Consider the following 14,950-nt stretch of genomic DNA (forward strand, 5'->3'; position numbering starts at 1 on the left):
ACATATATAAAAAATTATCTATTATACTTGATCATTGTTTCCCGTGTCAGCGAGGTTGAGCCAGGAAACAGACGAAGAATGGCCCAGCCACTCATATACACATGTATATACATAACACCCTTTCTTTCTTTTTTTTTTTTTTTTTTATACTTTGTCGCTGTCTCCCGCGTTTGCGAGGTAGCGCAAGGAAACAGACGAAAGAAATGGCCCAACCCCCCCCCATACACATGTATATACATACGTCCACACACGCAAATATACATACCTACACAGCTTTCCATGGTTTACCCCAGACGCTTCACATGCCTCGATTCAATCCACTGACAGCACGTCAGCCCCGGTATACCACATCGCTCCAATTCACTCTGTTCCTTGCCCTCCTTTCACCCTCCTGCATGTTCAGGCCCCGATCACACAAAATCTTTTTCACTCCATCTTTCCACCTCCAATTTGGTCTCCCTCTTCTCCTTGTTCCCTCCACCTCCGACACATATATCCTCTTGGTCAATCTTTCCTCACTCATTCTCTCCATGTGCCCAAACCACTTCAAAACACCATCTTCTGCTCTCTCAACCATGCTCTTTTTATTTCCACACATCTCTCTTACCCTTACGTTACTCACTCGATCAAACCACCTCACACCACACATTGTCCTCAAACATCTCATTTCCAGCACATCCATCCTCCTGCGCACAACTCTATCCATAGCCCACGCCTCGCAACCATACAACATTGTTGGAACCACTATTCCTTCAAACATACCCATTTTTGCTTTCCGAGATAATTTTCTCGACTTCCACACATTCTTCAAGGCTCCCAGAATTTTCGCCCCCTCCCCCACCCTATGATCCACTTCCGCTTCCATGGTTCCATCCGCTGCCAGATCCACTCCCAGATATCTAAAACACTTCACTTCCTCCAGTTTTTCTCCATTCAAACTCACCTCCCAATTGACTTGACCCTCAACCCTACTGTACCTAATAACCTTGCTCTTATTCACATTTACTCTTAACTTTCTTCTTCCACACACTTTACCAAACTCAGTCACCAGCTTCTGCAGTTTCACACATGAATCAGCCACCAGCGCTGTGTCATCAGCGAACACCAACTGACTCACTTCCCAAGCTCTCTCATCCTCAACAGACTTCATACTTGCCCCTCTTTCCAAAACATAACACCCTTACACACACATATACATATGCATAAGTATCAACATATACACATATACATACATATACATACACATACACATACTTATACATATATATACATGTACATATTCATACTTGATTGCCTTCATCCATTCCTGGCGCTAGCCCGCCCTACTGGAAACAGCATCGTTACCCCCTATTTCAGCAAGGCAGCACCAGGAAAACAGACAAAAAAGGCCACATTTGTTCACACTGTATCTAGGTGTCATGAGTAATGCACCGAAACCACAGCTCCCTATCCACATCCAGGCCCCAAAGACCTTTCCCAAGTTTACCCCAGATGTTTCACAAGCTCTGGTTCAGTCCAGTGACAGCACATCAACCCTGGTATACCACATCATTCCAATTCACTCTATTCTTTGCATGCCTCTCACCCTCCTGTATATTCAGGCCCTGATCACGCAGAATCTTTTTCACTCCATCATTCTACCTCCAATTTGGTCTCCCACTTCTTCTTGTTCCCTCCATCTCTGACACATACATCCTCTTTGTCAATCTTTCCTCACTTATTCTCTCTACATGCCTAAACCATTTCAACACACCCTCCTCTGCGCTCTCAATGACACTCTTTTCATTTCCACACATCTCTCTTGCCCTTTCATTTCCAACACATCAACCCTCCTCTATACAACCCTATCTATAGCCCATGCTTCACAACCATATAACATATCAACATAACTACTTTTTTCTCTCTGAGATGACGTCCTCTCCTTCCAAACATTCATCACTCCTGGAAGCTTTGCCCCCTCCTCCACCATGTGACTCACATCCCCTTCCATGGTTCCATTCACTGCTAAGTCCACTCCCAGATATCTAAAACACTTCACTTCCTCCAATTTTTCTCAATTCAAACTTACATCCCAATCAACATGTCCCTCAACCCTACTGAACCAAATAACCTTGCTCTTATTCACATTTACTCTCAGCTTTCTTCTCTCACACACTTTTCCAAACTAAGTCACCAACTTCTGCAGTTTCTCACACGAATCTCCCACTAGAGCTGTATCACCGGTGAACAACGACTGACTCACTTCCCAGGCCCTCTCATCCCTAACAGACTGCATACTTGCCCCTCTTTCCAAGACTCTTGCATTTACCTCCCTAACCACCCCATCCATGAAAAAATTAAACAACCATGGGGACACCACACACCCCTGTCACAAATCGACATTCTCTGGGAACCATTCACTCTCCTTTCTTCCTACTTGAACATATGCCTCACATCCTTGGTAAAAACTTTTCACTGCTTCTAGCAACTTACCTCTCGCAATATATACTCTTAAACCCCACCACAAAGCATCTCTATCAACCCTATCATATGCCTTCTCCAGATCCATAGATGCTCCATACAAATCCATCTGTTTTCCTAAGTGTTTCTTACACACATTCTTCAAAGCAAACATCAGATCCACACATCCTCCCCAATCTGATGCTCAGTACATGCCTTCACTCTCTCAAACAATACCCTCTCACATAATTTCCCAGGAATACCCAGCAAATTATGCCTCTGTAGTTTGAACACTAACCTTTATCACCTCTGCCTTCGTACAATGGCGCTATGCATGCATTCCACCAATCCTCAGGCACTTCATCATGGTCCATACATACAATGAATATCCTTACCAACCAATCAACAACACAGTCACCCCCTTTTTTAATAAATTCCACTGCAATACCATCCAAACCTGCCATCTTGCTGAATTTCATCTTCCACAAAGCTTTCACTATATCTTCTCTCTTTACCAAACCATTCTCTCTGACCCTCTCACTTCACACACCACCCCAAACAAAACACCCTACATCTGCCACTCTATCATCAAACACATTCAATAAACCTTCAAAATACTCACTCCATCTCTTTCTCATTTCATCATTTTCTGTTGTTACGTCCCCACTTGCCCCCTTCACCAATGTTCCCATTTATTTTCTTGTCTTATGCACATTATTTACCTCCTTCCAAAACATCTTTTTATTCTCTCTAAAATCTAATGATACTCTCTCACCCCAACTCTCATTTGCTCTCTCACTCCAACTCTCATTAGCCCTCTTTTTCAACCCTTGCACTTTTCTCTTGACCTCCTGCCACTTTTATACTTCTCCCAGTCATTTGCACAACTTCCCTGCAAAAATCACCCAAACATCTCCATTTTCTCTTTCACAAACAACCTTACTTCTTCATTCCACCATTCACTACCCTTTCTAATCTGCCCACCTCCCACCTTTCTCATGCCACATGCATCTTTTGTGCAAGCCATCACTGCTTCCCTAAATACATCCCATTTCTCACCCACTCCCCTAACATCATTTGCTCTCACTTTTGGCCATTCTACACTCAATCTCTCCTGGTCCTTCCTCACACAGGTCTCTTTTCCAAGCTCACTTACTCTCACCACTCTCTTCTCCCCAATATTCTCTATTCCTTTTTGAAAACCATTACAAATCTTCACCTTCGCCTTCACAAGATAGTGATCAGACATCCCTCCAGCTACCCCTCTCAACACATTAACATCTAAAAGTCTCTCATTTACATGCCTATCAATTAACATGGAATCCAAAAATGCCCTTTGGCCAATTCTCCTACTCACATATGTACATACATATGTATATCTCTTTTTAAACCAGGTATTCCAAATCACCAGTCTTTTTTCAGCACGTGAATCTACAAGCTCTTCACTATCTCCATCTACAACACTGAACACCCCATGTACACCAATTATACCCTGAACTGCCACATTACTCATCTTCACATTTAAATCATCCATCACTATAACCTGGTCTCATGCACCAAAGCAGCTAACACACTCACTAAGCTGCTTCCTAAACACTTACCATAATATATGACTGGAGAAGTGGTTGTTGGAGGTAGAGTGGTGCCCCCTCCAGAGAGCCCTCCACCCTGGATGCCTTGACCATAATCTGTGATCTTCTTTAGCTTGCCCGCTGTCAGGGAGTGTGAAAGACTAATTAGCACCAGGTTAAACTGAACTTTAAAACATATTCTTCCACGGGCTGTAAGAAAAACCTGTGAAGACTCAAAGACGTATGGCAAACATTTCAACATACATCTTCTTCAAGTAAAAAACATCTGTAAAGGCTATAAATACTTTCTTTTAACTTTTTGTCTATTCATATACCCAACAGAATATAATACAAACTTGGTTGGAGATGAAATATTGTTTCATTATGTCATGTACTACAAAGCCAGCTCACATGAAAAATGCAGGCAATGACAACTGAACTTTGGAAGTTTGTTTGCACACATATCTATTTCATTGAATCTCATTTACATAATTCCATTTTCATTATGGTACAAGTTTGTCAAATTCATTCATCATTCCCTGTGTGTGTACTTTGGTATTTCTAATAAACTGTTCTATGCTACAGGGAAGGAATTCTACAGTCATGGGTCCTATCTACCGAACTTTCTGTATTATCATACATTTCAAACTTTTGTATACTGTCAAGATTCACACTTTTATTACTGCTTTTAATTCATTCATTTGCTAGAATGATATCATAAAAGTATTTCTTTACATTATTCAATAAAATTTCTTATTTGGTTTAATGCAAAGTATGGCCGCTGACTGCTCTATCTTTGCAAGAAGAAATCTTCACATTTGACTACATCAAACTGGTTTGGAAACTTGGTGGTTATGCTCAAGTCTCCCTAAGCGGGGTAACCAGCTTTCTTGAGAAACAGATGAACACTCAAAGCAAAAATCTTTCCAATAGCTTTCATCAAGTTCTGGGCAATATAACTCACTTTCTCAATCAAGAAATACATCTGAAGAATTATATTACAGAAAAAAGTCACTTTCTTAATCAAGAAATGCATCTTAAGAATTATATCGCAGAAAAATGCTTGATATAGACACTGGACTATCTATCTGAGCCAAAATAAGATTTAGCAATTAAGCTGGTTTTGAGTTTTCCATTGGAGCTAAAAATGGATATAACCTGCAGTATTCCATGTCAAGCATGGATCTGGGCACTCTCAACATCATGGATGGTGTCAAGTATGAAGATTTTGAAAGATTTCAAGAAGTCAATAAAAGGAAGGATAAAATGCAAAAACGTTCTGGGGATGGGGTAAGTGTCAGTGATGATAGTACAGCTACATGTATCAGTGGTAATACTGACCATATTGGTATAATTATGGTTAAACCTAGCAGCAACAATACATAACTTATAACTGGTGGCAACAAAAGGTGTCTTCCCTTGGTACATCTGAATTTGAGGATCATATCTAAATAAACCATATATTCTGAGTTTACTGAGGAAGCTGTGTCAAGACGACATGCAGATAGAGGGAGAGAAGATGGAGCACAACTGAAGGATGTGGATGAATGCAGTATTGAGTCATCCCTGTATGAGTGTATTTGGTTGCTTGTGCAAGAGAGGAAATCATTAAAAAATGGAGGAAAAGTGTAGGGAAAAGGACACAACTTTGAGGGACACCACTGTTGGTGGATAAAGGGAGGTAGGCTGATCTATCAGCAACCTCAGAGATAAATCGGCTAGAGAGGAAGCTAGATATGAAGGAAGAAAGTGAGGTAGGAAACCCAAAAGAGGGGAGCTTAGACATGAGACCCTAATGCCATACCCTGTCAAAAGCTACGGATATGTCAAAGGCATACTGGTGATCAGAGCGAAGACTGTGAGTACCAAGGTGTATTAGGATATGGGAGCAGAGGAGGAAATTCAAAGACTGGAAATGCAAAATGTCCAAGCAATAGGATGATAGTTAGAGGAGTCAGAATGGTCACCCTTCATAGGGATGGAATGTATCAATGCGTGTTTCCAAGAAGAAGGAAAAGTTTAGGTTTTTAAATGGAAACAGAACAGATGAGCAAGCACAGATGCAAGTTCAGAGGTAAACTCTTTCAGTACAGGGGGATGAATGACAAAAAGACCACAAACCTTGCTTGTATCCATAGAGGGAGGTGATTTTTGGACAGTCTAAAAAGAGATTACAGGGAGGGGTATTGGATTAGTGAGAGGATGAAGGAATGTTAGTCATCTAAGGTGGAGTTATCCCCTGGGATAGGGGAGAAACAATAATGCCCACATACTTCCTGAATGCTGAAGAAGGCAACTAAAAGGGGTGGAGCAGGGGGCTGGAAATCCTCCCCTCCTGGTTTACTTTCCAAATAAGGATTTTTCCCTCTAAGGCTCAGTCATCTGTTCTTGATGCTACCTTGCTAATGCGGGAAATGGCGAATATGTATAAAAGTAAATACATGACGTGTGCATATGTGTGTGTGTGTATAAATAAATGAGTGGGAAATTTATATCAACTGTATTTCTGGTGAGCATAGTACAGTACCTGGGTATGAAGAGGTACTTACATCCATAAAGTCCAGCGACGATGACAGATCCTGTGAGTACTAACATGGCAGCACAAAACAAAAGGCATTTTCTCCCGCCCTTGTCCCCTGTCATGTTGGTTACCTCCAGATTCTTTCCACTGTGAAGGTCAATATAGATCAGCCAAACAATATAAAATGTTAGTACATATTGAATTGGGACAAACATATGAAGAATGACCCTTTCAATAGCTTAAAGTATTATGTAGTCTTTGCAAAACACTGATCAGGTAAGACTAAGTAAACTGCAACACAAAACAAGAAGAAAAATAAGTAGTAAGGAGTAAGGGAAACTCTGATATATCATGAATGCCATATGTTTGGCACAGGGTCAAAAGAGTTCAGACTGGGTAGGAGAGAAGAGAGCCTGGGTGGAGTAACAGGCAGCCTCAGGTGTTGGGGTCAGGGATGGCACACAGGAAAAAGGGCATTAGGGCTCATCTAACTACCTTGGCACTTAGCTGATGCCACCCACTCTTATTGCCCTCCACCCACATCTCTAAACCTCAGCAGATGCATTCTCTATAACCTGCAATTTTTACAAACAACAGCAGAGTTTAAACCCCTGAGTATGATGGCAGACCCATGAGCTCAACACTACAACCTGTCAGTATGACAGTATGACCTAAAATCTAACCCTTAAGCATCAGGGCAAATTTCAGGCCATAATACCCAAGAATCAACAACTATGCTCTGTAGTCATGCTCAACGAATAAGCTATAATGCTCAATGAAGTAATAGTACAATTTCCTGTTTACCTTTGATGTAAATGTAAAAAACTACGATATAAAGAAATGTTACAGTAAAACTCTGCAATCTGTATTTTCATTAATAACCAGAAAACAAGTTCCAAATATATACTAAAGACAAATGAAGGACATCTATAATTTTAGAGCTGTCTAGTGATATGATGTGAAATTTCCTAATAATGCATGACACTAAATAATTTTGGGATTCTTAGATATTTATGAAGTCTTACAAGGTGAAGATTAGCAACACATACTGAGTAAAATTATAAAAATGAATATATGATTATAATAAACACTATTATGTATGTAGCATTTATGGATCTGGAGAAGGCATATGACAGAGTTGATAGAGATGCTCTGTGGAAGGTATTAAGAATATATGGTGTGGGAGGCAAGTTGTTAGAAGCAGTGAAAAGATTTTATCGAGGATGTAAGGCATGTGTACGTGTAGGAAGAGAGGAAAGTGATTGGTTCTCAGTGAATGTAGGTTTGCGGCAGGGGTGTGTGATGTCTCCATGGTTGTTTAATTTGTTTATGGATGGGGTTGTTAGGGAGGTGAATGCAAGAGTTTTGGAAAGAGGGGCAAGTATGAAGTCTGTTGTGGATGAGAGAGCTTGGGAAGTGAGTCAGTTGTTGTTCGCTGATGATACAGTGCTGGTGGCTGATTCATGTGAGAAACTGCAGAAGCTGGTGACTGAGTTTGGTAAAGTGTGTGAAAGAAGAAAGTTAAGAGTAAATGTGAATAAGAGCAAGGTTATTATGTACAGTAGGGTTGAGGGTCAAGTCAATTGGGAGGTAAGTTTGAATGGAGAAAAACTGGAGGAAGTAAAGTGTTTTAGATATCTGGGAGTGGATCTGGCAGCGGATGGAACTATGGAAGCGGAAGTGGATCATAGAGTGGGGGAGGGGGCGAAAATCCTGGAAGCCTTGAAGAATGTGTGGAGTCGAGAACATTATCTCAGAAAGCAAAAATGAGTATGATTGAAGGAATAGTGGTTCCAACAATTTTGTATGGTTGCGAGGCGTGGGCTATGGATAGAGTTGTGCGCAGGAGGATGGATGTGCTGGAAATGAGATGTTTGAGGACAATGTGTGGTGTGAGGTGGTTTGATCGAGTAAGTAACGTAAGAGTAAGAGAGATGTGTGGAAATAAAAAGAGCGTGGTTGAGAGAGCAGAAGAGGGTGTTTTGAAATGGTTTGGGCACATGGAGAGAATGAGTGAGGAAAGATTGACCAAGAGGATATATGTGTCGGAGGTGGAGGGAACGAGGAGAAGTGGGAGACCAAATTGGAGGTGGAAAGATGGAGTGAAAAAGATTTTGTGTGATCGGGGCCTGAACATGCAGGAGGGTGAAAGGAGGGCAAGGAATAGAGTGAAATGGATCGATGTGGTATACTGGGGTTGACGTGCTGTCAGTGGATTGAATCAGGGCATGTGAAGCGTCTGGGGTAAACCATGGAAAGCTGTGTAGGTATGTATATTTGCGTGTATGGACGTGTATGTATATACATGTGTATGGGGGTGGGTTGGGCCATTTCTTTCGTCTGTTTCCTTGCACTACCTCGCAAATGCGGGAGACAGCGACAAAGCAAAAAAAAAAAAATAAATAAATAAATAAAAAAATAAACACTAAGGGTAAGGTAGAATAAGATATGGAATCTATATAATCAACTCTTTGCACATGTTTATGACATCAAGCTAAAGTATACAAAAAGGGAGTATCCTCCATCTTCTTTTACATCACAATGTAAAAGACTTGCCAGATCTGAGCTAAAATGAAGAAAATCTAAATATCAAAAATGATCATATCACCCCATATAGATCAGTAATACACAGTAGCAAGACTAAATCACCAAACTAAGAGGGCAACTCCAGTTCCATGCACAGCTTGGTCAGATGTAAAACCTTTTCATTTGTCTGTGTTATGGAAATATATTGTTCAGTTTCCATTAATCTTATTGTGTTTTGTAACTGCTGATGGAGATGAAGACAAAATGTGGAACAAAGGGGAACTCCTATGTACAGTGGCACTCCAAGCAACGACCCTCACACTCAAGTGAACATCTATGTTAAGCACAAGCTAACTACCATAATCTAAGTTACCAAATCACTGATGGAACTAATACGAAGTAAGACTAAACACAAGCTATTGTGATCCTACTTAAATGTTGGCTGTTACAATCTACTGTAAGGGATCAACAGACATTCTTGGAGTAAACTGCTCTGTGATAGCCTTGAAGCAAAGTGACACCAGATTATGAAAAGAGTAATTAAACACATGCAATGCTAATCATACTTTTATCAAAAGACAGTTAATAAATTGCAACTGTATCCTGTAGTACCTTATGATATGTAAGTGGTTTAAATGTATAAATACCATACTGTATCAGGCCATAAGTAATACTGATGACTGAAGTTTTTATATATGAGGTTATCCAAAGCTATATATCAGATGTCATACAGCAGTAGCATAAGTGTTTTGTTCATCATTGTGTTCAAACAACAAGAGGCTATGAAACTGTATATGCAAAGCTTTAATATCACATGGCATGATTACAAGCCTTGTATCACAAGTGTATGATAAGGTTCCTGCATCAATAAAGCTTTTGTGACCAAATACCCGGTGAAGCTTCAGGTTAGTCAGTCTGAGGTCATCATGTCATCTACCTGTTGTCTAGACGTGTAACCTCTGCTGCCCACGTTAAGTAGTCCGTGGGCCCTGAGGTCATCAAGGGGGGAAGTGCTCTGCTACCACCAGTAGGCTGTCTTGGGCTAGGGCACAGCATGGAGGTCTTGGTGGAGTCAAGCAAGTTGTGGGCTTCCAAGACATCTTGTGAGTTTGACTCTCTTGATGCTCCCCTCTGGCTTTTGTCAGCCAATGTGGACAGCATCTTGGACTGAGGGTCCACACATTCGTTGGCCATTCTGATGTCCAAGCATCCATTTGAAAGTGTTAGTGGTGTAGTACTGACTGTATCAGGGGATGACAGAGAGTGTGGACATCCTGTTGGTATGGTGGAAACCATGCCATCTTCTTGTGTGTGTATTGCAATGTAATGTTCACATTCCATGCTAGGATAAACTCTGTCATCTTGTTTGTCAACTGACTCACATAAAATGATTGCTGACTTGTCATCAGAAGAAAAACTAGAATCTCTTCCACTGTTTACAGTATTCACCTCTATCCTCAAAATAGTACCTACAGAATCTGAGACAGAAAAATCTGTTTCATTTCCTGTACTGGATGCGAGATGTTGGCCACTGCTATTAGTAGCTTGCACGTCACCATCTGATGAAAAAAAAATGGATTCTGACAGAGATTTCTCATTTTTCTTCAAAAATTTTCGAGATCTGAGGGGTCTTTCAGTTTGGCCTTTGGAGTCCGAGGTCCAGCTGTGTCTATGGTCCTCAGGTCCTGGTTTCCAATTCCTCTCTTGGTCCATGAAGGATGAGTCAAATATATCATTTTCTTGGTTCTCAAAGCTCAAAGTCTGCTCTCCCACTTCATCCAGCAAGTCTGAAATCCTCCCAAAGTCATCTTCTTCAGGAATAGGCATAAGGGGCTGGGAGAATTGGATGCTGTGGTAAAAGGGATGAGAACCTCTTGTCCCACCTCTGTAACCCTGTCTGCTTTTTCTCAGTCTTTTTCTGTCTGGGGAATGTGAACCATCCATTTTATTTAGCAGTGCTGGATGGTTATTCCCAATTTGTTTGTCTCGTAAGTGGAGGTACTGTAAAATTCTAAAGCGGTGAAGGATGCTTTTGTGTAGCCTTAATGCTGCTAGTTTCTCTTCAAGTTCTTTAGCAAGGAGATACCTACGACCAAGTCTGAAGTTTGCCAAGTCTTGCATAAGTAGTTCTTTTAATTCTTTTCTTTGAATATGGATTGAATTCCTGCTGTCCCTTTCATCTCTAGATATAGGCTTTGTCTCTGGTCCATCAGATGCCTTCTGTACTGCTATGTCCTGTACTTCTTCAGAACTCTTTCCTTTGTCATTAGTTGTTAAAAAAGAAGTTTCTGATGACATGTAGTGGAAAGATGAAGAATCTGTATCAAGGAGAGGGCTTGATCTTTCACCTAAAGTGAGAGTGGAGTCAGTAGGAGGTAAATCATTGTGAGGGCCTTGTGAGACAGGAGAGAAGTGTGAAGGTGCTAGGGTGTTCTTGTGAATGCTGATGTTATGTGGGGTAGATAGAGGCTGTGCACTGGTTCTAAGTAAAGTAGGGCTGTGTTCAGTGGGGGTGTCTACAGGACTGGCTTCAGTGAGTGCAAGTGGGAATATTAGTTTAGACATGCCATGTACATTTTGTGGAATGCTGAAAGTAAAGGTTGAATCATTAAGTATTAGTGCAAAACTTGGGAGATATGATATGTGAGTTCTGGTATTCAAAAGATTTGTTTCAAAGATTTTACTGGTGCCGCATATATTGGACACTGTTCATGCTTTATGATCACTGTGCAAGTGTACCATACTATAACCCATGATAAGAGAAGCAACCAATAGTTTGGACATGCTGGGACAACTGTAACATAACTCCACAAAATGAAAAATGTCCTTTAATAGCATATCATAAATTGCCATAAGCAGTTCCATATACCATCTATTCTGGGTACAAGTTCATAAATACCTCTCTATCCTTTCAATCCTCTCTCTTTCCATCTTCTCTATCCGGATGTCATCATAGGAGCCGTGGACATGGTCAGGCTTGCCAGTTTCCAGGATGAACTTGACCCGATGACCTCCTAAGGACTTCTGTGCTACATAGCTGGTTTCTTCAGAGGAGCTGTGGAAGAGGGGAGTGTGGAGGTGCAAGAAAGGGGAAGAGATACATATGCTACTGAAACTACTATTGCTGCTTGAATTTTGTGCTGAAAGGATTTCTGCCTTCATACAAAATCTATGATAGCAGGTTTGAGAGATAAGGATCACCTACTAGTTTTACAGCTTTTCTAAAGTGATCAATGAACTGTAACAACTTCTACTGTGATCGAATACCTGCAGCAAATCTACAGCAGCAGCTTGAAGCAAAATACACAAAGTATTATTGAGAGGCAACACAGACCATGAAGACTTACCCAACAAAGCGGTGTGTGTCTACTGGGACATAATTATCATCATATGGGTCTGTAAATCGTGCCCTGTGATAGCCATTCTGGGTGGCTGTGTTGCCTGCTGCTGCTGCTGCTGAAGCATTTTGTTGTAGTCCTAGGTTAACCATCTCCATGTTGATGGTAGAAGAGGAGCCACTCTTCTTCAGGATGCCCTTCCTCACAGAGGATACAGAACTCCGATGGCTCAAGTTACCAGACCGGTGACTTACCGGCGACTGCCGTGGGCTGGGCCGAGGACTCATGCTGCTAGGTCAACGATCCCGTTAAAGAGATAAAAAATTAATTCAGTTAAATAATGCCTGGCATAAAATAAATCAATATCAGAAACTCACCTAAAGCTGTGAGAACATGAATTATGCATAAAGAAATAATAGGTACAAAGAAAACCCACCAAAAGTTAAAACAGTGCCATGCTGATAAAATGACACAAAAGAGAAACTGAGCGACTTCCAAAGTGATATAATGAAAGTGAACCAAAAGCAAAATCCATTGAAGAGAGACAACAAAACACGGCACTGAAGAGACTGACCTGAAGTTAAGTCTGGGCGAGTGTGAGGGAGACTGGTCGGGGGATGACCTGGCCGAGGTTGTAGAGCCCTCACCTCGGCTCACCTCATCATCGTCGTCAATAAAGAATGCTAGATTTACTACTCCCGGGTCATCTTTGTCATCCTTGTCTTCCCCGGGCATACTGTCTTCCTCATCTGAATCCTCGTCACATCCTAGATTGGATATTGAAGACTTTCTTTCTATATTCTTCACCTTCCCATTTGGTATATCTCCGTGATTGTTCTTATCATTATTATCATTCTTTTCTTTGTTCTCTTTGTTGTTGATGTCCTCGTTACTTAGAGGAACAAGTGGGCAGCCATCGCCCACGTCCTCATCATTCTCAAGGACCGCCGTGTTTTCATTTTCATCTGTTAAGGACTTGCTGTCTTCTTTTGCCTTGTTTATTGAGGCGAGGAAGGCCTGCAAGAAGAGAAACCATGAGAATGAAGAATCCTCCCCACTTGGTAATATGAGCAGGATGGATAGTGTTGAGTTCAAATAAGTAAAATATACTTCTCACATAACAACCATAACACAACAGACAAAGATATGAACATGTCTCCCTGCAATATATATGAGACTGATTACATTTTCCTATCAGATTTTGGTGATATTGCTTCACTGAATCATCTTTTGATCTAAGTTTCAGTGTTTACATGAATGAAGATATGTAAAAGAAAAAAATAGTGTCTCAACCAAATCAGATAGATAAAAAGATAAACCATTCACAAGATTATGAAGCAATACAAACAGCAACAGCTTTCATTTTCCTTTGAGAAAATATGCGATAGCAGTAAAGAGCAGAAACTGGAGAAATACCTTGAGATTTTATACCTACAGAGAAGCAATTACATTCAGCTGTGGACTTACAGCAATGTAATTATCAAGTCTTAACGTAAATGTATCTGTGGTGTTGCTTTGAACTACTACTACAGGCAAATCTATCCATATGCTAACAGAAATGTTGAAAAAAAGTATTTTGCCTCTTTCAAAGTAAAATGTCAGCCCAATACTGTAAGGTCAGTGAAATCAAACTTATCTAGCCTTAGCAGCTACTTAGTTTGAGACTGTCAAAGCCTCTGATCATTTTGAATCTCTGTTTTGTAACATCAATTACCCCTAACTTTTCAAAGCTTAATAAGTCTAGGTCCTCTAGACAGCTCTCTCAGGCTTTATTTCTAAATCCAGCAATCAGCTTGGTAGTTCACCACTACTCTCACCAGTCTATCAGGGTTCCTTCTCGCTTGTCACAACACATGTGAAACATGGTAAATGTTACGAGATACAGATTGTTGCATAAGCATTACATAAATAAAAACATCTGATCATCACTTAAGGGCCATTGCATTTAGAGAATTAAACCTATTTGGCCTAAAGCTGAGAAGCATTACATTAGTTCCATCACATTCCACATAACTAAGCAATCATAACAACACACATAGTTCTGCTATGTCTCATTCTATCCAGAGAAACTGAATATCTTTTCCAAGTAAATTAATCAGTGAATATGAGTACAGTATCTCTCATCTCCAAGTCCCTACATGACCCTAAGAGCCAATAACAACTGAGCTACATTCCCTTGGTTAGGTTCCCGGTAAAGGTTAAATCTTGCTGACATCTAAAAGTCTTTGCCTTAGTTCAAAACACCTACCAGGTTGCTAAGCTGCCTTATCCTCCATGAGCAAAATGGGATGAATCTTAAGCCCAGTGATGCAACCCAAGGGTATGATGGATAGGGCCTTTAGAAGCTGCCCCATGATGGAATAACCTTCAGCAAGAGAGAACCATCCTTGAGTACTGACAATGCAACTCATGAGTATGATGGCTTGGGCCTTTAACTTGATCCTGACGGTTTAAGTCAAAGGCCAGGCCATTTTACTCAAGGGTCATACCATGGTACTCAAGAGGTTCAGAGGCTACCAGGGCTGAGAATCACAACAGCAACGGGATGGTAAGAA

At 40.8% G+C, this 14,950-nt stretch overlaps 1 protein-coding gene across 4 annotated transcripts in view; it reads right to left on the reverse strand.

Moving 5' to 3' along the window:
• The window catches only part of LOC139749299 (uncharacterized), a 786,860-nt gene that overhangs the window by 86,491 nt on the left and 685,419 nt on the right, over positions 1-14,950 (reverse strand). For all 4 annotated transcript variants that reach the window (XM_071663045.1, XM_071663026.1, XM_071663039.1 and 1 more), the window contains 5 exons: positions 12,970-13,412; positions 12,405-12,683; positions 11,957-12,112; positions 6,560-6,678; positions 4,041-4,151 (listed from right to left, as the gene is read on the reverse strand). In XM_071663045.1, coding sequence (XP_071519146.1) covers positions 4,041-4,151; positions 6,560-6,678; positions 11,957-12,112; positions 12,405-12,683; positions 12,970-13,412 — 1,108 coding nt within the window. The remainder of the gene's footprint in view (positions 1-4,040; positions 4,152-6,559; positions 6,679-11,956; positions 12,113-12,404; positions 12,684-12,969; positions 13,413-14,950) is intronic.

Source organism: Panulirus ornatus, chromosome 1, assembly GCF_036320965.1.
Source record: "Panulirus ornatus isolate Po-2019 chromosome 1, ASM3632096v1, whole genome shotgun sequence".
Lineage (NCBI taxonomy): Eukaryota > Metazoa > Arthropoda > Malacostraca > Decapoda > Palinuridae > Panulirus > Panulirus ornatus.